Raw genomic sequence first — 27,001 nt, 5'->3', positions numbered from 1 at the left:
TGTTGATAAGAATAAATAGTTTCTGTGGGGTGACTTTATTGTCTTATAAATTTGAAATTTACGTAACTCGTGGCTTGTGGTTCTTGTAAATAAGCTATTTTGTAAATGTTAATTAATGACTCTCACATTTTGGTGCCATATTATCTTCGACCCCCCCCCCTCCCCATGAACCATTGACCTTGCCGTTGCTGGGGAGGCTTGCTTGCCTCAGCGATACAGATGGCCGTACCGTAGGTGCAACCACAACGGAGGGGTATCTGTTGAGAGGCCAGATAATCGGGTGGTTCCTGAAGAGGGGCAGCAGCCTTTTCAGTACTTGCAGGGGCAACAGCCTGGATGATTGACGAATCTGGCCTTGTAACACTAACCAAAACGGTCTTGCTGTGCTGGTACTGCGAACGGCTGAAAGCAAGGGGAAACTACAGCCGTAATTTTTCCCGAGGGCATGCAGCTTTACTATGTGGTTAAATGATGATGGCGTCCTCTTGGGTAAAATATTCCGGAGGTAACATAGTCCCCCATTTGGATCTCCGGGCAGGAACTACTCAGGAGGAGGTAGTTATCAGGAGAAAGAAAACTGGCGTTCTACGGATCGGAGCGTGGAATGTCAGATCCCTTAATCGGGCAGGTAGGTTAGAAAATTTAAAAAGCGAAGTGGATAGGTTAAAGTTAGATATAGTGGGAATTAGTGAAGTTCGGTGGCAGGAGGAACACGACTTTTGGTCAGGTGAATACAGGGTCATAAATACAAAATCAAATAGGGGTAATGCAAGAGTAGGTTTAATAATGAATAAAAAAAACAGGAGTGCGGGTAAGCTACTACAAACAGCATAACGAACGTATTATTGTGGCCAAGATAGACACGAAGCCCACACCTACTACAGTTGTACAAGTTTATATGCCAACTAGCTCTGCAGATGATGAGGAAATTGATGAAATATATGATGAGATAAAAGAAATTATTCACGTAGTGAAGGGAGACGAAAATTTAATAGTCATGAGTGACTGGAATTCGAGAGTAGGAAAAGGGAGAGAAGGAAACGTAGTAGGTGAATATGGATTGGGGGTAAGAAATGAAAGAGGAAACCGTCTGGTAGAATTTTGCACAGAGCATTACTTAATCATAGCTAACACTTGATTCAAGAATCATAAAAGAAGGTTGTATACATGGAAGAACCCTGGAGATACTAGAAGGTGTCAGATAGATTATATAATGGAGAGACAGAGATTTGGGAACCACGTTTTAAATTGTAAACATTTCCAGGGGCAGATGTGGACTCTGACCACAATCTATTGGTTATGAATTGTAGAGTAAAACTGAAGAAACTACAAAAGGGTGGGAATTTAAGGAGATGGGACTTGGATAAACTGACTAAACCAGATGTTGTACAGAGTTTCAGGGAGAGTATAAGGGAACAATTGACAGGAATGGGGGAAGACGTACAGTAGAAGAAGAATGGGTAGCTCTGAGGGATGAAGTAGTGAAGGCAGCAGAGGATCAAGTAGGTAAAAAGATGAGGGCTAGTAGAAATCCTTGGGTAACAGAAGAAATATTGAATTTAATTGATGAAAGGAGAAAATATAAAAATGCATTAAATGAAGCAGGCAAAAAGGATACAAACGTCTCAAAAATGAGATCGACAGGAAGTGCAAAATGGCTAAGCAGGCATGGTTAGAGGACGAATGTAAGGATGTGGAGGCTTATCTCACTAGGGGTAAGATAGATACTGCCTACAGGAAAATTAAAGAGACCTTTGGAGAGAAGAGAACCACTTTTATGAATATCAAGGGCTCAGATGGAAAGCCAGTTCTAAGCAAAGAAGGGGAAGTAGAAAAGCGGAAGGAGTATATAGAGGGTTTATACAAGGGCGATGTACTTGAGGACAATATTATGGAAATGGAAGAGTATGCAGATGAAGATGAAATGGGAGATACGATACTGCGTGAAGAGTTTGACAGAGCACTGAAAAATCTGAATCGAAACACGGTCCCGCGAGTAGACAACAATCCATTAGAACTACTGACGGCCTTGGGAGAGCCAGTCATGACAAAACTCTACCATCTGGTGAGCAAGATGTATGAGACAGGCGAAATACCCTCAGACTTCAAGAAGAATATAATAATTCCAATCCCAAAGAAAGTAGGTGTGGACAGATGTGAAAATTACCGAACTATCAGTTTAATAAGTCACAGCTGCAAAATACTTACACGAATTCTTTACAGACGAATGGAAAAACTGGTATAAGCCGACCTCGGGGAAGATCAGTTTGGATTCCGTAGAAATATTAGAACACGTGAGGCAATACTGGCCTTACGACTTATCTTAGAAGAAAAATTAAGGAAAGGTAAACCTACGTTTCTAGCATTTGTAGACTTAGAGAAAGCTTTTGACAATGTTGACTGGAATACTCTCCTTCAAACTCTAAAGGTGGCAGGGGTAAAAGATGGGGAGCGAAAGTCTATTTACAATTTTTACAGAAACCAGATAGCAGTTATAAGAGTCGAGGGACATGAAAGGGAAGCAGTGGTTGGGAAGGGAGTGAGACAGGGTTGTAGCCTGTCCCCGATGTTATTCAATCAGTATATTGAGCAAGCAGTAAAGGAAACAAAAGAAAAGTTCGGAGTAGGTATTAAAATCTACGGAGAGGAAACAAAAACTTTGAGTTTCGCCGATGACATTGTAATTCTGTCAGAGACAGGAAAGGACTTGGAAGAGCAGCTGAATGGAATGGACAGTGTCTTGAAGAGAGAATATAAGATGAACATCAACAAAAGGAATACGACGATAATGGAATGTAGTCGAATTACGGCGGGTGATGCTGAGGGAATTAGATCAGGTAATGAGACACTTAAAGTAGTAAAGGAGTCTCGCTATTTGGAGAGAAAAATAACTGATGATGGTCGAAGTAGAGAGGATATAAAATGTAGACTGGCAATGGCAAGGAAAGTGTTTCTGAAGAAGAGAAATTTGTTAACATCGAGTATAGATTTAAGAGTCAGGAACTCGTTTCTGAAAGTATTTGTGTGGCGTTTAGACATGTATGGAAGTGAAACATGGACGATAAATAGTTTAGACAAGAAGAGAATAGAAGCTTTCGAAATGTGGTGCTACGGAAGAATGCTGAAGATTAGATGGGTAGATCACATAACTAATGAGGAGGTGTTGAATAGGATTGGGGAGAAGAGAAGTTTGTGGCACAACTTGACTAGAAGAAGCAATCGGTTGGTAGGACATGTTCTGAGGCATCAAGGGATCACCAATTTAGTATTGGAGGGCAGCGTGGAGGGTAGAAATCGTAGAGGGAGACCTAGAGATGAATACACCAAGCAGATTCATAAGGATGTAGGTTGCAGTAATTACTGGGAGATGAAGAAGCTTGCGCAGGATAGAGTAGCATGGAGAGCTGCATCAAACCAGTCTCAGGACTGAAGACTACAACAACAACAACAACATCAACTTCGAATTGCTACTAATACGGCCGATATATGGCAATCTGTAACTTGACATTTGATGTGATCAGTTATCACAGCTACTCTAGAATGGTGTTCACTACGCTTGATTGACAAAAGATCCAGTACAGACAGGAGACGAGTCAACTTTCAAAAACAGTGGTAAAATGTGGAAGATGGAACGAAACAGTGAGGAAAGCATGGGTTTCTTAAAAAGGACCTGTAAATACTTACCCAGTTCTTGCGAAGTCCGTCCACAGTTTAGTCATGATTTTAACCATCTGAATGTCGTTCTCGGGCCTCTCGCCGATTATTGGAAGGTATGTGTTGTTTGAAAGTAAGTATAACAAGTCTTCTCCATGACAAATACCTGTAACATAATGTAAAATTCCATGGTAAAAAAAATAAGAAACAGAAAGTACTAGTATTCAGTTAGGCACCAGTTTTCTTATTACGTTGTATTCTTCAATAGTAGAAGGACAACAGGTAACCTCGAACAGCAATCCCGTAATATACGGGGTGATCAAACAGTCAGTATAAATTCGAAAACGTATTAAACCACGGAATAATGTAGATAGAGAGATAAAAATTGATACACATCCTTGGAATGACATGGTTTTCATTAGAAGGGGAAAAAAAGTTCACAAAATGTCCGACTAATGGCGCTGGACAGCAAAACGTCAGTGACTGCGCATTACAATCGTGTATAAAAGGAGCTGTAAGAGAGAGAGAGAGAGAGAATCAGATGCGCCAGCAGTCGCAGGCATGTTGACGTTACCTGAAAAGGCGCGTTTAGTGAAGCTGTATTATCAGAACGGGGAATGAGCTAGTTCAGCGTTACGATCCTATCGCCATAGGAAGGGGATTCGAACGGCTAAAAGTCCGTTGACAAATGCAGCTGTGGCGAGAATGATTTTCGAAGTTCGAAACCACGGGCTGTTTAGACGATAACCCCTTTAGTGGCCAACCGAGCACAAGGCGTAATGCTGCTGAGACAGTTCAGGAAGAGATGGAGACTGTAGCGGCTTCGCCTATGCACTGGGAAGTCAGCGCTCGAGCAGTCGCACGTCACACCGGCATTCCATACACTACTGTTTGGTTGGCACTGAGGCGAACCCTCCGATACTATACGTACAAAATCCATCGGCATCATGAACTGTTACCTGGCGATTTAGTAAAGCAAAAGGGCATTTGCGGTGTGGGCGTTTCAAAGATGGTGGAAGACGTCGATTGATTGAGTAACGTGTTGTGGACCGACGAAGCTCATTTCACGCTCCGAGGGTCTGTCAACGCCCACAACTGCAGAATTTGGGCTACCGAAAATCCTATAACTGTCGTGGAAACTCCATTGCACGACGAGAAAGTCACGGTATGGGTTGGATTTACCACATCTGCAGTTAACGGGCCTTTTTTCTTCGAGGAAATGCGTGATTCTGGTTTTGTAACTGCTACCGTGACGGGTGAGAGGTACACCGATTTGTTACAGAATCGCACCATCCCCAGCGTGGCTGATAAACACCTTCTGGAACGTACGATCTCTTGGGTGCGTCGTTTGGTGATGATCGTGTGCTCAGCCGCCACTTTCGTCATGCATGGCCTCCCAGGTCCCCAGACCTCAGTCCGTGCGATTATTGGCTTTGGGGTTACCTGAAGTCGCAAATGTATCGTGATCAACCGACATCTCTAGGGATGCTGAAAGACAACATCCGACGCCAATGCCTCACCATAACTCCGGACATGCTTTACAGTGCTGTTCACATTATTCCTCGACTACAGCTATTGCTGAGGAATGATGGTGGACATATTGAGCATTTCCTGTAAATAGCATAATGTTTGCTTTGTCTTACTTTGTTATGCTGATTATTGCTATTCTGATCAGATGAAGCGCCATCTGTCGGACATTTTTTGAACTTTTGTATTTTTTGGTTCTAATAAAACCCCATGTCATTCCAAGCGTGTGTGTCAATTTGTACCTCTCTATCTACATTATTCCGTGATTTATTCAGTTTTCAAATTTATACTAAGTTTTTGATCATCCGGTATGTAATGAAAATTGCGGATAACGATCTCGATTCTTACACATCACATTGCGTGTGCAAGGACATAGTTCTGATTTTAATCACTCAGGCTGTGGTACCGTACTAACTCATTTTCTTCATGTTTTATTTGTGATACAGTAGGCAGAACTGCTGTAACAGAGGCGTCTTCCAGTTATTTGACAATGCTAGCAAAAGTCGCAAGACATGTTTTGTAGTAAACCACTTGCTGCCCGTACATTTCCTATTGTCTTGTAGCCTCACTAGCCAGTATTTGTGCAAAAGTAATAACAAGTAGTGAGAAAGCTGCCGTGAAGAATTGTATTAGCAGCCGCAGCCAGCAGCTGCAGTGTGGCGCCATGTGCATCAGAATAAACATGTGTCTGTCACCACACCAGAACAAGCGTCTGGTGTTGGGTAACGTGACTAGAGGCTTGTTTTAGTGAAACAAATGCGCCCTGGAGCGATGTAAGTATGTCTGGATTTTGCGGCAGGAGCATTCACGTCGCTGGAGAACAGCAGCACCTCCACGACGTGACACGCCTGACAGCGAGACGACTGACTGGGCATCGGCAGCAAAAGCCGTCGGTTCGAGACCGGGCTGCGACTGAGTTTCTGCAAGGACTTAGAAGGAAACATTCCCAAGTGTCAATAAACGATCTTGATGAAACTTTGCGGGTGTGTTAAGGAAGCAAAATAGTGCACTAAGCATTTATTTGTTTGGGCCCATTCTCACTTTTAAGGTGTAAAACCCACCCCGAAAGGTAATTTGGCATTTTGGTTTAGAGGGAATATTTTCAAGACGATGATACGTAAAAAAAGTTGGTATTAATTTCAAATTTTGCAAAATATCTCACAACCGTTAACTAATTTTGAAAAAAAACTTTTTTTACTGTATAAATTACAAAAACCACTTACATCCCTGCGTATTAAAACTTTTTTCAGAAATACTATTTCTGAAAATCAGGCTGTACGGAATGTGGTGTCAGAGCATTTCCTACATAGCTAATTGAGGTTTCTAAACATTCATTACAGTTCTAATTATTTATTTTACATATAGTTGTTTTACGCTTTAAATTGTTATTTTACGTTGTGAATTCATGAATTTCTTTTGTTTACCGTGTCACATAATTGTACTTTATTAATTGAAAATAATATGTAACTCATTGCTATGATAGAAAATACGCACACTAATAATAATCTGAAAGGAAATGCTTATAACATAAGGTTTTTTTATATTTAGCACACAAAATGAATGAAATTTCTTCACGTAATATACACGATGGAGAAGACACTATAAAACCAAATTCAATAGGATTTCAAATGGTCACGAGTGATCCTCTAAATATCCTTACTTGTATTATCAGGAGTATTCCAGTACAATGGTGAGCCTTGACGAAGGAAACTGGTCATGCACTAATGATTACAGGCTGCATGTATTGTTTCTGAAGTGGAGATTGACATCATAATCGTTCAGCATAACACGATCCGAAAATCTTCTCATGAAGTTCCTCCAACATCGAAAGCTATATACACCCGCGGTTGTACCTGCGCCGTCGAGCAGCCACTCAGGGAGAGTAGTTAAGTAATTGAAGCACTGTTATAGTGATATGGTTAAGTGTTCTCATGATTTGATTGTGTTCCGCGCAGAGCAAGGAATAGGGTTCAGTATTTAAGCACGTAAGATAGTTAGAAGTTAGGATAGTGGTATTTATGAGTGTGTAACTCATAAGAGATAATCACGTCGTGGTTAGACCAACAGGAGCACAATTCTCGATACCGTTAGCGGCTGCTACAGAGGAGGTATTGAGAATTTTACGAGGCGAAGTGGGTAAGCTGTCAGCGAAGGTGGCAGAGCGTTCTATGAGATCTGAAGCACTTGATGCTGAGGTGAAGGAAATAGCTTAATACAAAACTCCCGAGTATAGGGGGAAGATGCAGGACAGTACGAACAAAAAACAAACTTCGGGATATGAGGAATGTGTTGACTATGGAGAGGATGAAAAGACGGAAAGAGAAGGGATCAGAGAGGAGGAGAAAAAGGGAACCGAAAGGCAGAGGAACAAGCTTGTGGGTAGTTTGCCTGTTCCTTCAGAGAGATCCCCTGCCTTTAATTTATTCGAACTTTTCGGTCCTCGGAAAATTAAACTAGTTGTAGATGTTGACGAATTACACGTTCGTTAGGCTTTACGTAAGGCGCAGGATAATGTTGGTGTTAAGCTAGAATAAGTAATGTAGAAGTACTATCTCAGATATCCAGTGGAATTGTGGAGTCTGAGGTAGCAGAAATGAGTGTAGGCTATATCGGAGTGATTACATATGGGGATGCCAACACGAGTGATCACTGTCGCTGAAGAAGCAGTATTTTGCCACTAAGACGTCACGACCGTGGCCTGCAGAGGCCACTGAAACCCCCACGGATCTGCCATCAGCACTGCGGGCATCCTAGGCAGCATCCTCTCACCAGGAGGGAAGCCGCCGCCTGTACGTCAGTGCCAGCCAAGGACAACAGAATGAGACGTGTTGTGCCTCACAGAGTCATGTCTAGGCATGTACCCTGATTGAATAAAAGCCTTCTTTATTGCCAGCTGCGCTTCCACTAGGGCCTGCTGTCTGCCACCAACACAGCTCATGCCTCCGAGTGCAACTGCGGTCTTGTCTGTTCCTGCAATGAGTGCCGTCTACTCAAAACCAGTTGTCACCAAAGAGGTTCTTACTGTCTGTGCATACGCTGCGTTTAACCAATTACAATGCAAAATGACTGATTTCAATGGAGAATCCTCTTGCTATGAATGTTACTCATTTACGGTACCACTTTCATTCATATGTGTTTTACATAATCGATAACTACTTTAGTGATACAAATGTACAGTATCAGATTTTCGTCTAGAGGGAAAATATACTGAAGGCAGAGCAGACTGGGGAAATTTTAAATTGTATTGGTTTCTCGAGTAATAAAAAAGAAGTGAGTTCAGCGTTTATGACAACAACAGTATGTGCTTGGCGTCTTATTGTGTTTTGTCTCTAAAAAATATTTTAAGCTTTAAAAGATAATTTCGTGATTGTAATCTCCTGTACTTAACATCCTATACTCCTATATCTTTATAAATACATACTCTGCACCAACATTGATACTATCTGAAGTCTTGACTAACATTAGTAAACAGCAATGTTCCCCTTTTATGTAGCGCATATTGATTAAGAGGATAACTGGTCGAAAACACTTTAGGTATCCTATGCGTATAGAAATGATGCAGAAAACATTAGCTGTGTCTGCCCCACTATGCCATAGGAGAACGTTGTATGTGTCCATGAAATTTGTTGTTTTTTACACTTCTGTACTGTGCATACAACAGCAGGCAATTAGTGATGACTGAATTTTAGGTTTGTATAAAAATATTCTAGTAGTTGGTCTACGGATGTTGTAACGTTGTTGTTGTTGTGGTCTTCAGTCCTGATACTGGTTTGATGCAGCTCTCCATGCTACTCTACCCTGTGCAAGCTTTTTCATCTCCCAGTACCTATTGCAACCTACATCCTTCTGAATCTGCTTAGTGTATTCATCTCTTGGTCTCCCCCTACGATTTTTACCCTCCACGCTGCCCTCCAATACTAAATTGGTGATCCCTTGATGCCTCAGAACATGTCCTACCAACCGATCCCTTCTTCTGGTCAAGTTGTGCCACAAACTTCTCTTCTCCCCAATCCTATTCAATAATTCCTCATTAGTTATGTGATCTACCCATCTAATCTTCAGCATTCTTCTGTAGCACCACGTTTCGAAAGCTTCTATTCTCTTCTTGTCCAAACTATTTATCGTCCATGTTTCACTTCCATACATGGCTACACTCCATACGAATACTTTCAGAAATGACTTCCTGGCACTTAAATCAATACTGGATGTTAACAAATTTCTCTTCTTCAGAAACGCTTTCCTTGCCATTGCCAGCCTACATTTTATATCCTCTCTACTTCGACCATCATCAGTTATTTTGCTCCCCAAATAGCAAAACTCCTTTACTACTTTAAGTGCCTCATTTCCTAATCTAATTCCCTCAGCATCACCCGACTTAATTAGACTACATTCCATTATCCTTGTTTTGCTTTTGTTGATGTTCATCTTATATCCTCCTTTCAAGACACTGTCCATTCCATTCAACTGCTCTTCCAAGTCCTTTGCTGTCTCTGACAGAATTACAATGTCATCGGCGAACCTCAAAGTTTTTATTTCTTCTCCATGAATTTTAATACCTACTCCGAATTTTTCTTTTGTTTCCTTTATGCTTGCTCAATATACAGATTGAACAACATCGGGGAGAGGCTACAACCCTGTCTTACTCCCTTCCCAACCACTGCTTCCCTTTCATGTCCCTCGACTCTTATAACTGCCATCTGGTTTCTGTACAAATTGTAAATAGCCTTTAGCTCCCTGTATTTTACCCCTGCCACCTTTAGAATTTGAAAGAGAGTATTCCAGTCAACATTGTCAAAAGCTTTCTCTAAGTCTACAAATGCTAGAAACGTAGGTTTGCCTTTCCTTAATCTTTCTTCTAAGATAAGTCGTAAGGTCAGTATTGCCTCACGTGTTCCAGTGTTTCTACGGAATCCAAACTGATCTTCCCCGAGGTTGGCTTCTACTAGTTTTTCCATTCGTCTGTAAAGAATTCGTGTTAGTATTTTGCAGCTGTGACTTATTAAGCTTATAGTTCGGTAATTTTCACATCTGTCAACACCTGCTTTCTTTGGGATTGGAATTATTATATTCTTCTTGAAGTCTGAGGGTATTTCACCTGTTTCATACATCTTGCTCACCAGATGGTAGAGTTTTGTCAGGACTGGCTCTCCCACGGCCGTCAGTAGTTCCAATGGAATATTGTCTACTCCGGGGGCCTTGTTTCGACTCAGGTCTTTCAGTGCTCTGTCAAACTCTTCACGCAGTATCATATCTCCCATTTCATCTTCATCTACATCCTCTTCCATTTCCATAATATTGTCCTCAAGTACATCGCCCTTGTATAGACCCTCTATATACTCCTTCCACCTTTCTGCTTTCCCTTCTTTGCTTAGAACTAGGTTTCCATCTGAGCTCTTGATATTCATACAAGTCGTTCTCTTATCTCCAAAGGTCTCTTTAATTTTCCTGTAGGTGGTATCTATCTTACCCCTAGTGAGATAGGCCTCTACATCCTTACATTTGTCCTCTAGCCATCCCTGCTTAGCCATTTTGCACTTCCTGTCGATCTCATTTTTGAGACGTTTGTATTCCTTTTAGCCTGTTTCACTTACTGCATTTTTATATTTTCTCCTTTCATCAATTAAATTCAATATTTCTTCTGTTACCCAAGGGTTTCTACTAGCCCTCGTCTTTTTACCTACTTGATCCTCTGCTGCCTTCACTACTTCATCCCTCAAAGCTACCCATTCTTCTTCTACTGTATTTATTTCCCCCATTCCTGTCAATTGCTCCCTTATGCTCTCCCTGAATCTCTGTACAACCTCTGGTTCTTTTAGTTTATCCAGGTCCCATCTCCTTAAATTCCCACCTTTTTGAAGTTTCTTCAGTTTTAATCTACAGGTCATAACCAATAGATTGTGGTCAGAGTCCACATCTGCCCCTGGAAATGTCTTACAATTTAAAACCTGGTTCCTAAATCTCTGTCTTACCATTATAGAATCTATCTGATACCTTTTAGTATCTCCAGGGTTCTTCCATGTATACAACCTTCTTTCATGATTCTTAAACCAAGTGTTAGTTATGATTATGTTGTGCTCTGTGCAAAATTCTACCAGGCGGCTTCCTCTTTCATTTCTGTCCCCCAATCCATATTCACCTACTATGTTTCCTTCTCTCCCTTTTCCTACACTCGAATTCCAGTCACCCATGACTATTAAATTTTCGTCTCCCTTCACAATCTGAATAATTTCTTTTATTTCATCATACATTTCTTCAATTTCTTCGTCATCTGCAGAGCTAGTTGGCATATAAACTTGTACTACTGTAGTAGGTGTGGGCTTCGTATCTATCTTGGCCACAATAATGCGTTCACTATGCTGTTTGTAGTAGCTTACCCGCATTCCTATTTTCCTATTCATTATTAAACCTACTCCTGCATTACCCCTATTTGATTTTGTGTTTATAACCCTGTAGTCACCTGACCAGAAGTCTTGTTCCTCCTGCCACCGAACTTCACTAATTCCCACTATATCTAACTTCAACCTATCCATTTCCCTTTTTAAATTCTCTAACCTACCTGCCCGATTAAGGGATCTGACATTCCACGCTCCGATCCGTAGAACGCCAGTTTTCTTTCTCCTGATAACGACATCCTCTTGAGTAGTCCCCGCCCGGAGATCCGAATGGGGGACTATTTTACCTCCGGAATATTTTACCCAAGAGGACGCCATCATCATGTACTCATACAGTAAAGCTGCATGCCCTCGGGAAAAATTACGGCTGTAGTTTCCCCTTGCTTTCAGCCGTTCGCAGTACCAGCACAGCATGGCCGTTTTGGTTATTGTTACAAGGCCAGATCAGTCAATCATCCAGACTGTTGCCCTTGCAACTACTGAAAAGGCTGCTGCCCCTCTTCAGGAACCACACGTTTGTCTGGCCTCTCAACAGATACCCTTCCGTTGTGGTTGCACCTACGGTACGGCTATCTGTATCGCTGAGGCACGCAAGCCTCCCCACCAACGGCAAGGTCCATGGTTCATGGGGGGGGGGGGGGGGGTTGTAACGTTAGAAAGTTTAAAATAACCAAAAGTGAAAAAGTCCAACAATCGATGTTATGACGAGTGATCAGGGAACAATCTACAAACACCTAGTGTAAACTGGCTGTTCTACATTTACATCTACATCTACATTTAAACTCCGCAAGCTACCCAACGGTGTGTGGCGGAGGGCACTTTACGTACCACTGCCATTACCTCCCTTTCCTGTTCCAGTCGCGTACGGTTCGCAGGAAGAACGATTGCCGGAAAGCCTCCGTGCGCGCTCGAATCTCTCTAATTTTACATTCGTGATCTCCTCGGGAGGTATAAGTACGGGCAAGCAATATATTCGATACCTCATCCAGAAACGCACCCTCTCGAAACCTGGACAGCAAACTACACCGCCATGCAGAGCGCCTCTCTTGCAGAGTCTGCTACTTGAGTTTGCTAATCATCTCCTTAACACTATCACGCTTACCAAATAACCCCGTGACGAAACGCGCCTCTCTTCTTCGGACCTTCTCTATCTCCTCTGTCAACCCGACCTGGTACGGTTCTCACACTATTGAGCAATACACAAGTATAGGTCGAACGAGTGTTTTGCAAGCCGTCTCCTTTGTTGATGGACTACATTTTCTAAGGACTCTCCCAATGAATCTCAACCTGGCACCCGCCTTACCAACAACTAATTTTATATGATCATTCCACTTCAAATCCTTCCGTACGCATACTCCCAAATATTTTACAGAAGTAACTGCTACCAGTGTTTGTTCCGCTATCATATAATCACACAATAAAGGATCCTTCTTTCTATGTATTAGCAATACATTACATTTGTCTATGTTAAGGGTCAGTTTCCACTCCCTGCACCAAGTGCCTATCCGCTGCAGATCTTCCTACATTTCGGTGTAATTTTCTAACGCTGCAAATTCTCTGTATACTACAGAATCATCCGCGAAAAGCCGCATGGAATTACCGACACTATCTACTAGGTCATTTATATATATTGTGAAAAGCAATGGTCTCATAACACTCCCCTGTGGCACGCCAGAGGTTACTTTAACGTCTGTAGACGTCTCTCCATTGAGAACAACATGCTGTGTTCTGTTTGCTGAAAACTCTTCAATCCAGCCAGACAGCTGATCTGATATTCCGTAGGCTCTTATTTTGTTTATCAGGCGACAGTGCGGAAGTGTATAGAAGGCCATCCGGAAGTCAAGCAAAATGGCATCTACCTGGGAGCCTGTATCCAATATTTTCTGGGCCTCATGAACAAATAAAGCGAACGATCGCTGTTTCCGGAATCCATGCTGATTCCTACAGAGTAGATTCTGAGTTTACAGAAATGACATGATACGCGAGCAAAAAACACGTTCTAAGATTCTACAACAGATCGATATCAGAGATATATTCCTATAGTTTTGCGCATCTGCTCGACGACCCTTCTTGAAAACTGGAATACCTGTGCTCTTTTCCAAGCATTTGGAACCTTCCGTTCCTCTAGAGACTTGCGGTACTCCGCTTTTAGAAGGGGGGGAGGGGGGCAAGTTCTTTCGCGTACTCTGTGTAGAATCGAATTGGTATCCCGTCAGGTCCAGTGGACTTTCCTCTGTTGAGTGATTTCAGTTGCTTTTCTATTCCTTGGACACTTATTTCGATGTCAGCCATTTTTTCGTTCGTGGGAGGATTTAGAGAAGGAACTGCAGTGCGGCCTTCCTCTGTGAAACAGCTTTGGAAAAAGGTGTTGAGTATTTCAGCATTACGCGTGTCACCCTCTGTTTCAATGCCATTATCATCCCAGAGTGTCTGGATATGCTGTTTCGATCCACTTACTGATTTAACGTAAGACCAGAACTTCCTAGGATTTTTTGTCAAGTCGGTACATAGAATTTTACTTTCGAATTCACTGAACGCTTCACGCATAGCCCTCCTTACGCTAACTTTGACTGTTACGATATTTGAAGGCATAATTCTCCTAGACAACACTAATTCATCGACATATCTGTCAAAGGGAGGCGCAGCACTCAAGACAAACAAAATTCCGTCATCTATTTACACTGTGTTCCTAAGAAACGTCTTTTCTGTAGCGTGAAGTGTCTTAAGAAGCTACGTATTTGAAGTCGGATCTGAGCCTTTCTCATAAACTAATGTAACCATAATTTTACTGTGCTAAATTATATTTTTTTTTGCTGTGCATACATTATTTGGAAATAAGAAATTGTCAGGGTACTATTTCTGCCTGTTTGGTGCACGAATCCTGACACTTTGGAAAGCAACTAAAATTGTCATTTCCCTCGTAATGTGAATATATACAGAAAAGAAATTGAATTCATTTTAAATTAAGTATATTTTATGTTAAATGCATTTTCAACATTAATTAACGTTCTTCTAAACAAGTACCTTCACAATCATTAGTATAAAGAATAGATTAATTAAACATAAGACATATCATTTGTTATTTTTCTTCAACAGTTAAAGGATCTGCTTTATCTTCTTACCTAAATCTTTTATTCCAAACGCATGATGCATCCGCAGGTTCCCTTTATATGAAAATACGTAATAATAGACCGGAGCTGTGTCTTTGTACTTCCTAATAGCTTCATCTGTGTTCCAGACAAAGAAGGCATCCGAAAATAACTGAAAAAGAAAACAATGAAAATTTTAGTGGCAGCAATCACTAAATATTTGAATAGCCTTCAAATTACGTCTTCTGTTTATTTGTTACTTATTGTGTTATGAAATACCTCTGTTAACATGGAACGTATCACAGAATTCTCTTTGACATACCGTTGAGTGACATTACTTCCAACGAAAGGGAACGTAATGAAACATATTCAATGAAGATATTCGAGACATTACTAAGTCGATAGAAGAAAAATATGTATAACCTACGACAAGCACTGCGCAATTCGCACGAAAATGCTATACAGCTTGTATTTTGCTCCCTTATGGCATCGTATTGCACGTCACAGCACTCTGTTATATAACTACACGGAAATACGTGTTGTATTACTTGAAAATTGTACTTAGAATACTCGAACAATACATTCATGTCCGATCAAATAATTAAAATTAAACAGACACAAGTCTCGTTACAGCTGGCTAAGCACAAGAACATGCATCTGCATGTTTCTGTGCATTCTGGCAAGTGGCCGATTTTCTAGCATGTAATGAGACTGTCACTGAACAGAGCAGTTGCACCATATTGATCATTGCTCAGTTAGGTGGTGCGGGGGGCTTGTGATGTAATCTTCCGAGCAAACTTTACATACGTTCCCCAAGGGGTGACTCTGAAGATAGCACGGACAAATTTTGACAGACAATGAAGCCAAAGTTTGCTTCATAACATTCTGGACGCTAAGGAAGGGACTGGACAGTTCACAGTGGAGACAGGAAACTAATACATCGAGAAGTCCGAGATGGGTTCGAACTAGAACACAAAACCCGTAATACGTGCACCCAAAGTCATGCGCTCAGGTGAGTGTGTTGATGGTCTCTGCAAACTGGATTGTTATTGCCAAGTCACCTGAGAGAGATGCTTTATATTTGTGCATATCCAAATACATCAGTGGGTAACCGTAGTAATAATGACTTTGCGAACCAATTCCTGCCCTGATACAGCTAACAGGGGTGTAGCTGGGAACATGTACAGTATAAATACAGTGCCAGTATTACGATTTTCGGCTCTTTCACATTACAGGAAGTCAATATTAATGATTATTAATGTTTAAAAAACTATCATTGTCGTTTCTGGATTGAGTACCACTATGTTGGATTGAATGCGCAATGTCCAGAGACGGAAGGTGCGTTATCGCCACGTGCAAGGGCTAAACATGGCGACACAGTCGTATTCCTGATTTTGAGCACAATTACGCGCACGTCCTGCTTTTGTATTATCAGCTGCTGCCTCAAGTCTGAGGCATTCCTGTTTATTCTGCATTAACACAGTTCACTTAAGTAATTACTCAAAGACATCACCAATCGACAAAAAACTTATCCTAATAAACTTCGTTCATTGGAATCTTTGCTTCATGAAATCACTCCTACTTTTGTATCACGTACAAAATGCACTGAAGTGACAAAAGTCATGGGATACCTTCTAATATCGTGTCGGACCTAATTTTGCACTGGGTAGTGCAGCAAATCGACGTGACATGTACTCAACAAGTCATTGGAAGTCCCCTGCAGAAATATTGCGTCATGCTGCCTCTAGAACCGTCCACAACTGCGAAAATGTTGGTGGTGCTGGATGTTGTTCACAAACTGAAACCTTGATTATGTCCCATGGATGTTCGATGGGATTCAAGTCTAATGATACGGGTGGCCAAATCATTATTTCTACTTATTCAGAATGTTCTTCAAACCAATTGTATACAGTTATGGCACGTTAACATGACATCCTTGTTGGGGAACGTGAAGTCCATGAATGGCTGCAAATGGTCTCCATGTAGCTGAACATAACCATTTTCGGCCAATGATCCGTTCAGCTGGAACAGAGGGCACAGTTCATTTCTTGTAAGCACAGCCCACACCAGTGTAGAGCCACCACCCTTTTGCGTTGACAGACTGAGTCCATTCGTACGTGGGCTCTGCGCTACATTTGAACCCTACCATCAGGTCTTACCAACTCAAATCGGGGTTCACATGACCAGGAAACCGTTTACCAGTAGTCTTGGGTCCAACTGATACGATCGTGAGTCCATGTGAGGCCCTGCAGGCAATGTCGTGCTGTTAGCAAAGGCGTCGGTCGTCTGCTGTCATAGCCCACCATTAACGCCACATTTCGCCTTACTGTGCTTACGTATATATTCGTCTTACGTGCCACATTGATTTATGCTGTTACTTCGCCCAGTGTTGCTTGTCTGTTAGAACTGACAACTATAAGTGAACCCTACCACTCTCGGTCGTTTACTGAAGGACGTTGGCCACGGCACTGTCTGTGGTGAGAGGCAAACCTTCTACGTAAACGATGTAAGTATATAGCATCGTTAGAGCGGAACTGTCAAACTGCCCTCACACCGTAATTAAAGTTTTATTTTCAAAATATTACGTCATTTACTATCTTATTGAAACAGTTAGAGCTGTAAGAGGGTTCACTAACGATGTAATATTGATGTCACTTCAGTCTAGACGTACTTGACAATCTACATCTACATCTACGTGGTTACTCTGATATTCACAATACAGTGCCTGACAGAGGGTTCAATGAACCACCATCAAGCGCTCTCTCAACCGTTCTGCACTCGAATGGCATGTGGGAAAAACGAGTACTTAAATTATTCTCTGCGAGACCTGATTTCCCTTATTTTATCGCGATGATCATTTCTCCCTATGTAGGTGGGTGCCAACACAATGTTTTCTCAATCGGAGGAGAAAACTGGTGATTTAAATTTCATGAGAGGATCCCGTCGGAACGAAAAACGCCTTTGTTTTAATGATTGCCACTCCAATTCACGTATCATGTCTGTGGCACTCTGCCCCCTGTTTCGAGATAATGCAAAACGAGCTACCCTTCTTTGTACTTTTTCGATGTAATCCGTCAGACCCAACTGATGCGGATCCCACACCGCACAGCAGTGCTCCAGAATAGGGCTGACTAGCGTAGTGTAAGCAGTCTCTTGAGTAGACCTTTTGCACCTTCTAACTGTTCTGCCCACGAATCTCAGTCTTTGGTTTGCTCTACTCATAACATTATCTAAATGATCGTTCCAATTTAGGTTATTTGTAATTGTAACCGCTAAGTATTCGGTCGAATTTACAGTCTTCAGATATGTGTGACTCACCGCGTAATCGAAACTCAGCGAATTTCTTTTAGTATTCATGTGAATAACTTCACACTTTTCTTTATTCAGGGTCAACTGCCACTTTTTGCACCATACAGATATCTTATCTAAATAGTTTTGCAATTCGTTTTGGTCATCTGATGACTTTACAGCACGGTAAATGACAGCTTCATCTGCAAACAATCTAAGACGCCTACTCAGATTGTCTCCTATGTCGTTAATATAGACCAGGAACAATATAGGGCCTATAACTCTTCCTATGGGAACGCCGGATATTACTTCTCTTTTTCTCGACCACTTTCCGTCTATTACTGCGAATTGTGATCTTTCTGACTGGAAATCACGAGTCCAGTTGCACAACCGAGGCAATATTCCATAGGGACGCAGTTTGGTTAGAAGACGCTTATCAGGAACGGTGTCGAAAGCCTTCTGGAAATCTAAAAATAAGAAATTAATTTGACACCCCCTGTCGATAGTGCTCATTACTTCATGAGTATGGAGAGCTAGTTGTGTTTCACAAGAACGATATTTTCTTAATCTGTGCTGACTATGTGTCAATAAATTGTTTTCTTCGAGGTAATTCATAATGTTCGGTAACAGTATATGTAACACAACACTAATGCAAATCGATGTTAGTGATATAGGTCTGTAATTCATCGGATTACTCCTACTTCCCTTTTTGAGTATTGGTGTGACTTGAGCAGTTCTCCAGTCTTTAGGTACGGATCTTTGTGTGAGCGAGCGGTTGTATATAACTGCTAAATATGAAGCTATTGTATCTGTATACTCTGAAAGAAACTTGTATACAACCTGGACCGGACGCCTTGCCTTTGAAAGTGATTTAAGCAGCTTTGCTACACCGAGGATGTCTACTTCTATGTTTCTCACCCTGGCAGTTGTTCTTGATTGGAATTCAGGAATATTTACTTCGTCTTCTTTGGTGAAGGAGTGTCGGAAAACCGTGTTTTATAACTCTGCTTTAGTGGCACTGTCATCAGTGACTTCACCGTTGTTATCACGCAGTGAAGGTATTGATTGTGTCTTGCCACTGGTGTGCTCCGTGTATGTCCTTGGGTTTTCTTCCTGATTTCGAGACAGAATTTCATTGTGGAAATTATTAAACGCATCTCGTATTGAAGTACGCTCTATTATTCGATTTTCTGCAAAACTTTTTCCAATCTTGTGGATTTTGCGTTCTTTTAAATTTGGCATGCTTTATTCATTGCCTCCGCAACAGCGATATGACCCGTTTTATGTACCATGGGGGAGCAGTACCACGAAGTATTAATCTGTGTGGTATATATCTCTGAACTGCCGTAGATACTATCTCTTTGAAATCATACCACATCTTTTCAATGCATACATGATCAGATCGGAAGGAGTGTAGACCGTCTCTTAGAAAGGCGTTAAGAGCATTTTTTATCATTTATATCGTGTTTCGGAAGGCATTCGATACAGTTCCGCACTGCTAACTAATGTGAAACACACGAGCGTACAGTATATAAGATCAACAGCGTGACTGGATCGAAGAGTAACCAGAACACAGCATGTTGTTCTGAAGGTAAAGAAGTCTTCAGACGTAAAGGTAACTTCTGGCGTGCCTCTGGGGATTGTTATAGGACCATTAATTTTCTCAATATATAATATTTAAACGACGTAGTAGATGACGTCGGAAGTTCCATGAGGCTTTTCGCAGATGACGCAGTTGTATACAGAGTAGACAGCCAGAGTGAAACGCAAGAAGACCTGAAAAGGATCGAAGCTTGGTGCAGGGAGAGGCAACTGATCCTCGACATAAATAAATGTTACGTATTGCGAATACATTTACAGAAACACCCTTTATTGTATGATTATACGACTGTGGAACAATCACTAGAAGCAATTTTTTTCATAAAGTACCTAGGAGTTTGCGTAGGAACAACGTGAAATGGAACGACCACGTAAAATTAACCGCCATTAGGGCAGATGGCGGACTAAAGCTCATTGGCAGAACCCCAGGAAAGTCCATCAGCAAAGGAAGTGGATTACAAGACACGCCGTCGACGAATACGTAAATGTTGCCTGTCACACGCCGTCGACGAATACGTAAATGTTGCCTGTCAGTATGGGATCCGTACCAGACAGGAGAGAGAGAGGAAATAGAGAAGATCCAAAGACGACCAGCACGTTTCGTTACAGGTTCATTTAATTGTCACGAAAGCATTACAGAGATGAACAACCATTATACGGTGCGTGAGTGAGTGTGCGTGTGTGTGTGTGTTCTTTCGGACAAGGCATCCCAATGATACCTTCAGTGCGGATGGATAATACGCTACACCTCTTAAAGGAATCTGCCATACGCTGCCAATAATGGGAATAACAGGTAGCAGCACTACGTCGGAATCGTGTGGTTAAGCTGGAAATTTGAGACGCTCAGGGACCGTGGCAGAGATGGTGGAGGTGATCGTTCCCTAGAAACGGAATTGTTCAGGTTTAAGTCCCGGTCCAGCACTAATTTTCAACTTTCCCTATTGATACACATCAATGCCCAATGGCAACTAACGTCTCCATTTCGTTTCTATAACTCAGTGGCAGACGCTGTAAGAGTGGCGTTCTGCATCAAGGCGTAGTTTATTGTGAAAGTCCCGAGAGCGTGCATTCCTACAAGAGTGAACCAATATTTTGTTTCATCCTACGTACATCTCGAGAAAAACCCATGAAGATAAAATCAGAGATTCGAGCCCACATGGAGGCTTACCGGCAATCGTACTTCCCGCGAACTATTCGTAACTGGAACAGGAAATGGAATATGTGACAGTGGTACAGGAAGTGCGCTCCGAGACACACCACAAGGTGATCTGCAGATTGTAGATATAGATTTAGAGGACATTAGTTGCGCATGGAAATTTTCTAAGGCTCGTCCGAAAATATCTTGCAGTTTATGGGACGGAATTTTGTGCGTGATAGAAAATGACAGCTGGATCGTCTACAGAAACATCATAGAGTATTCAGGACGCTGGGAAATATGTAACATGCGTAAAAATTGTCTGAAAACGCACTAGAAAAGATGGAAGCTGTAAGTAATGTAAATAACACCCTACCACAATACTAAAGGATCACATTTTGTCGACTAAGGTTTTTACATCAGTTTTCAACATTTTTACCATCAATAACTTATATTGTATGTTCGTATATTACACTACAGCTTACACTTCAGTATTAGACGCATTTTGTAAATGAGGTATTTGAGATAAACACGATAGCCTATGTAGTATTATGAACAGCGTGAATTAGGAGAAAAGTTATTATGATATTGTGTTGGGAAGGAAGATATTATGCATTAGATGTGCATCAACAACGGACATACACTATGTGATCAAAAGTATTCGAACACCTAGCTGAAAATGACTTTCAAGTTCGTGGCGCCCTCCATCGGTAATCCTGGAATTCAATATGGTGTTGGCCTACCCTTAGCCTTGATGACAGCTTCCACTCTCGTAGGCAAACGTTCAATCTGGTGCTGGAAGGTTTCATGGGGAATGGCAGCCCATTCTTCACGGAGTACTGCAATGAGGAGAGGTATCGATGTCGGTCGGTAAGGTCTGACACGAACTCGGCGTTCCAAAATATGCCAAAGATGATCTGTAGGGTTTTAGGTCAGGACTCTGTGCAGGCCAGTCCATTACAGGGATGTTATTGTCATGTAACCACTCCGCCATAGTCCGTGCGTTATGAACAGGAGCTCGATCGTGTTGAAACATGCAACTGCCATCCCCCAACTGCTCTTCAACAGTGGGATGGAAGAAGGTGTTTGAAACATCAATGTAGGCCTGTGCTGCATTAGTGCCACGCAAAACAACAAATGGTGCGAGGCCCCTCCATGGAATACAATACCACACCATAATACCACCACCTCCGAATTTTACTGTTCACACGCTAGCAGATGACGTTCACTGGGCATTCGTCATACCCATAACCTGCCATCCGATCGCCACATTGTGTACCGTGATTCGTCACTACGCACAACGTTTTTCCACTGTTCAGTCGTCCAATGTTTACACAGACGAAGTTTCACTTGGAAACACTTATTAATTACTATAAGCATTTCAGGACAGTTTTCCTTTGATGTTTACATACATTGGCCGAAAAAAATCACAACACCAAAAAATTATTAATGTAGAGTAATGACATCTAGGGAATACTTCTATCTAGGTAACATGTGTAAGTGATTAACTTTTCAGGATCTCAGGTTAATGTAAGCCTGAGATAAACCATTGCAAATGTGAAAAGCTGGTACATTAATAACAAGTGTAACCGTCATCACCGGCATCGAGGCGGAATCAGCTTTCATCGGAAAACGCAGCAGACCTCCGCCCTACCCTCCAATTAACTCTCGTATGACACTACTGACGTGGTAAATGGCGGTGGTTTGGAGTCAGTGGAATGCAGGCTACAGGGCGTCTGGTTGAGTGCTGTCCTTGAAGTAACCGATTTGCAACAGTTCGTTGTGTCACCGTGTTGCAAAGTGTTGCTCAAATTGCTCTGCATTTGCATTACGATGCACGAGATCCATACGCCGAGTACGATGGTCTTCCGCGGTAGTGTTGCACGGCCGTCCGGAGCCCGGTCTTCTTGCCACTGTACGTTCTCTTGACCACGGCTGCCAGCCACCAAGTACAGTGACTACATTCCTCAAGTCTTTCTGTAATATCGAAAAAGGAACATCTAAGTTCTCGTGACCCAGTTACACGACCTTATTAAAAATCAGTGAGATGTTGATAATGTCCTCTTTGCTGCCTTAAAGGCAATCTTGACCAAAAACAAACTCACGAAATCCAAACTCAAAGGTACACTACTGGCCATTAAAATTGCTACACGAAGAAGAAATGCAGACGATAAACGTGTATTCATTGGACGAATATATTATACTAGAACTGATATGTGATTACATTTTCACGCAATTTGGGTGCATAGATCCTCAGAAATCAGTACCCAGAACAACCACCTCTGGCCGTAATAACAGCCTTGATACGCCTGGGCATTGAGTCAAACAGAGCTTGGATGGGGTGTAAAGGTACAGCTGCCCATGCAGCTTCAACACGATACCACAGTTCATCACGAGTAGTGACTGGTGTATTGTAACGAGCCAGTTGCTCGGCCACCATTGACCAGACGTTTTCAATTGGTGAGAGATCTGGAGAATGTGCTGGCCAGGGAAGCATTCGAACATTTTCTGTATCCAGTAAGGCCCGTACAGGACCTGCAACATGCGGTCGTGAATTATTGCGCAGGGATCGAATGAAGGGTAGAGTCACGGGTCGTAAAACATCTGAAATGTAACGTCCACTGTTCAAAGTGCCGTCAGTGCTAACAAGAGGTGACCGAGACGTGTAACCAATGGCACCCCATACCATCACGCCAGGTTATACGCCAGTATGGCGATGACGAATACACGCATTCAATGTGCGTTCACCGCGATGTCGTCAAACACGGATGCGACCACCATGATGCTGTAAACAGAACCTGGATTCATCCGAAAAAATGACGTTTTGCCATTCGTGCAGCCAGGTTCGTCGTTGAGTACACCATCGCAGGCGCTCCTGTCTGTGATGCAGCGTCAAGGGTAACCGCAGCCATGATCAACGAGCTGATAGTCCATGCTGGTGCAAACGTCGTCGAACTGTTCGTGCAGATGGTTGTTGTCTTGCAAACGTCCCCGTCTGTTGACTCAGGGACCGAGACGTGGCTGCACGATCCGTTACAGCCATGCGGATAAGATGCCTGTCATCTCGACTGCTTGTGATACGAGGCCGATGGGATCCAGCACGGCGTTCCGTACTACCCTCCTGAACCCACCGATTCCATATTCTGCTAACAGTCATTGGATCTCGACCAACGCGAGCAGCTATGTCGCGATACGATAAACCGCAATCGCGATAGGCTACAATCCGACCTTTATCAAAGTCGGAAACGTGATGGTACGCATTTCTCCTCCTTACACGAGTCATCACAACAACGTTTTACCAGGCAACGTCGGTCAACTGCTGTTTGTGTATGAGGAATCGGCTGGAAACTTTCGTCATGTCAGCACGTTGTTGGTGTCGCCACCGGCGCCAACCTTGTGTGAATGCTCTGAAAGGCTAATCATTTGCATTTCACAGCATCTTCTTCCTGTCTGTTAAATTCCGCGTCTGTAGCCCGTCATCTTCGTGGTGTAGCAATTTTAATGACCAGTAGTGTAACTAGTGCTCGCGACAGTTACAGCTCGTATTTAAAGCAAACCTGATTTGCATCTTCGTAGTGGGACAACTAGCTGCATTTGTATGCGGCTGACATGAAATTTGGACGTCATCCTTCACCGGTGGAAACACCTCTACCAATTTTTTTTATGTTGCACAACTCCTTCTTAGTGTTACGTTTCTTTTAGCCATCAGTGTAGCCCAGTAATATAAATAAGACAACGAAGATCAGATACGTTTTCCCAGTTCAAGGATCTGAAAAATTGCGCTTTGATTGCTGGTAATAGTTTGGTGATAATTTGAGGGACTTCTCTCTCAATCCTGATTCTCCCAATACCCCGCAAACAGTAACTGGAGCTGTAGGACTGACACGTATATTCTACGCTGTACTGTACCAGCATGACTTAGTCGGTCCCTATGAACTGCTCCTGTGTCACTCAGCAAAACGATGACATACAGAGGGGAGCGCCTGGTCACGAAGCTGACGAAAGCATTGAAGGCTGGAAAAGGCCTCTGAAGGGCGAAGTAGGGCAATTCTTCAGCTCCTGATTGGCTCATGTAACAAATGCCTAAAAATGAAGTCATGGTCTCCCAGTGGCCACACCTAGCCGCTATAGCCTGTTCTACCGTCTGGAGATGTAGAGGCCAGCAGGCTTTCGTAAGAACGAAATGAGACCCTCATTCTCAGATGCTCGCCGATGTTCTCTGTACGTACCGTATTGGGGTGTGTATGTGATGCCGAGTAGGACCATCTTCTCCGGCTGTTAATTTTGAGGCGAAGAGCACTACAGTCTAATAAAGCATCCAGTCGCCTTCCGAAGACACTTTGCCTCTGGTAGCTGCAGGCGTCCTTCTGGACTGAGGGCGGTATGCAGACAACTTGATGCCTTCGCCCTGTTGCATCAGCTGCCGACTGACTTCCTTGTGCAGGTGACTACCCCCCTGATGGGTCAAATGTGTTAGCCTGCTCTAGGGACTACCCAATGTCTTTACACCAGTTCGTGAGGGCTTCCATAATTACTGATCACGACCCACTGCAGGAGTACTTCGGCTTCGGCCACGCTGGGCACTACGTTTTAAACAACGCACTTCGGTTGTGGTATGCAGCGAGCAATGGCCAATGGTGTTTATTTCTATTTCTTATGTCTGAGATCGACAAATTTTTAACTCGTTTTTAACACAGATTGAAGTCGACTTCAAGACGAAGTTGATGATTCTAGCTCATTTTTGTTTGCCGAAGTACATTTATTTAATAATTGTTATGTTTCCAGAATGAGATTTTCACTCTGCAGCGGAGTGTACGCTGATATGAAACTTCCTGGCAGATTAAAACTGTGTGCCCGACCGAGACTCGAACTCGGGACCTTTGCCTTTCGCGGACAAGTGCTCTACCAACTGAGCTACCGAAGCACGACTCACGCCCGGTACTCACAGCTTTACTTCCGCCAGTACCTCGTCTCCTACCTTCCAAACTTTACAGAAGCTCTCCTACGAACCTTGCAGAACTAGCACTCCTGAACGAAAGGATATTGCGGAGACATGGCTTAGCCACAGCCTGGGGGATGTTTCCAGAATGAGATTTTCACTCTACAGCGGAGTGTGCGCTGATATGAAACTTCCTGGCAGATTAAAACTGTGTGCCCGACCGAGACTCGAACTCGGGACCTTCGCCTTTCGCGGGCAAGTGCTCTACCAACTGAGCTACCGAAGCACGACTCACGCCCGGTACTCACAGCTTTACTTCCGCCATTACCTCGTCTCCTACCTTCCAAACTTTACAGAAGCTCTCCTGCCAACCTTGCAGAACTAGCACTCCTGAACGAAAGGATATTGCGGAGACATGGATTAGCCACAGCCTGGGGGATGTTTCCAGAATGAGATTTTCACTCTGCAGCGGAGTGTGCGCTGATATGAAACTTCCTGGCAGATTAAAACTGTGTGCCCGACCGAGACTCGAACTCGGGACCTTCGCCTTTCGCGGGCAAGTGCTCTACCAAGTGAGCTACCGAAGCACGACTCACGCCTGGTACTCACAGCTTTACTTCTGCCAGTACCTCGTCTCCTACCTTAATCTGCCCGCGAAAGGCAAAGGTCCCGAGTTCGAGTCTCGGTCGGGCATACAGTTTCAATCTGCCAGGAAGTTTCATATCAGCGCACACTCCGCTGCAGAGTGAAAATCTCATTCTGGAAACATCCCCCAGGCTGTTGCTAAGCCATGTCTCCGCAATATCCTTTCTTTCAGGAGTGCTAGTTCGGCAAGGTTCGCAGGAGAGCTTCTGTAAAGTTTGGAAGGTAGGAGACGAGGTACTGCCAGAAGTTAAGCTGTGAGTACGCGGCGTGAGTCGTGCTTCGGTAGCGCAGTTGGTAGAGTACTTGCACGCGAAAGGCAAAGGTCCCGAGTTCGAGTCTCGGTCGGGCACACAGTTTTAATCTGCCAGGAAGTTTCAATTGTTATGTTTGTTACCTAATTTACTTTTCTATACTGTCGAGTCTTCACTAAATTCTCATTATCTTTTGTGCGGAATTACTACCTGTTGAACCTGTTTTTTTTTTCAGTTTTGTGTCTATTTTTACTCTCTGTCCCATTAATTTATTGTAACTTGCATACATAAGTTGTTAATAACCCACACATACTGTACATCATCTTAAATGTTCGATATTATAACGTATGTTTCACATTTTTACCCACAGAGTTCTTGCCAAGTTCATATATCGTTTATTTTCTTTGCAGTAAAGTGTTAAGTACAGCCAGCCTGAGTGGCGGAGCGGTTCTAGGCACTACAGTCTGGATCCGCGCGACCGA

General features: G+C 42.8%; 1 protein-coding gene across 1 annotated transcript in view; it reads right to left on the bottom strand.

The window, feature by feature from the left end:
* The window catches only part of LOC124789617 (esterase FE4-like), a 125,407-nt gene that overhangs the window by 15,822 nt on the left and 82,584 nt on the right, over window positions 1-27,001 (bottom strand). Inside the window, exons 8-9 of the mRNA XM_047257037.1 lie at window positions 14,696-14,834; window positions 3,685-3,820 (exon numbers count right to left, since the gene is read on the bottom strand). Of these exons, the coding sequence (XP_047112993.1) occupies window positions 3,685-3,820; window positions 14,696-14,834 (275 nt within the window). The remainder of the gene's footprint in view (window positions 1-3,684; window positions 3,821-14,695; window positions 14,835-27,001) is intronic.

This window comes from Schistocerca piceifrons, chromosome 3 (assembly GCF_021461385.2).
Source record: "Schistocerca piceifrons isolate TAMUIC-IGC-003096 chromosome 3, iqSchPice1.1, whole genome shotgun sequence".
Lineage (NCBI taxonomy): Eukaryota > Metazoa > Arthropoda > Insecta > Orthoptera > Acrididae > Schistocerca > Schistocerca piceifrons.
Note: the sequence above shows the minus strand (reverse complement) of the source record. Positions and strands in the feature narration are given on the sequence as shown.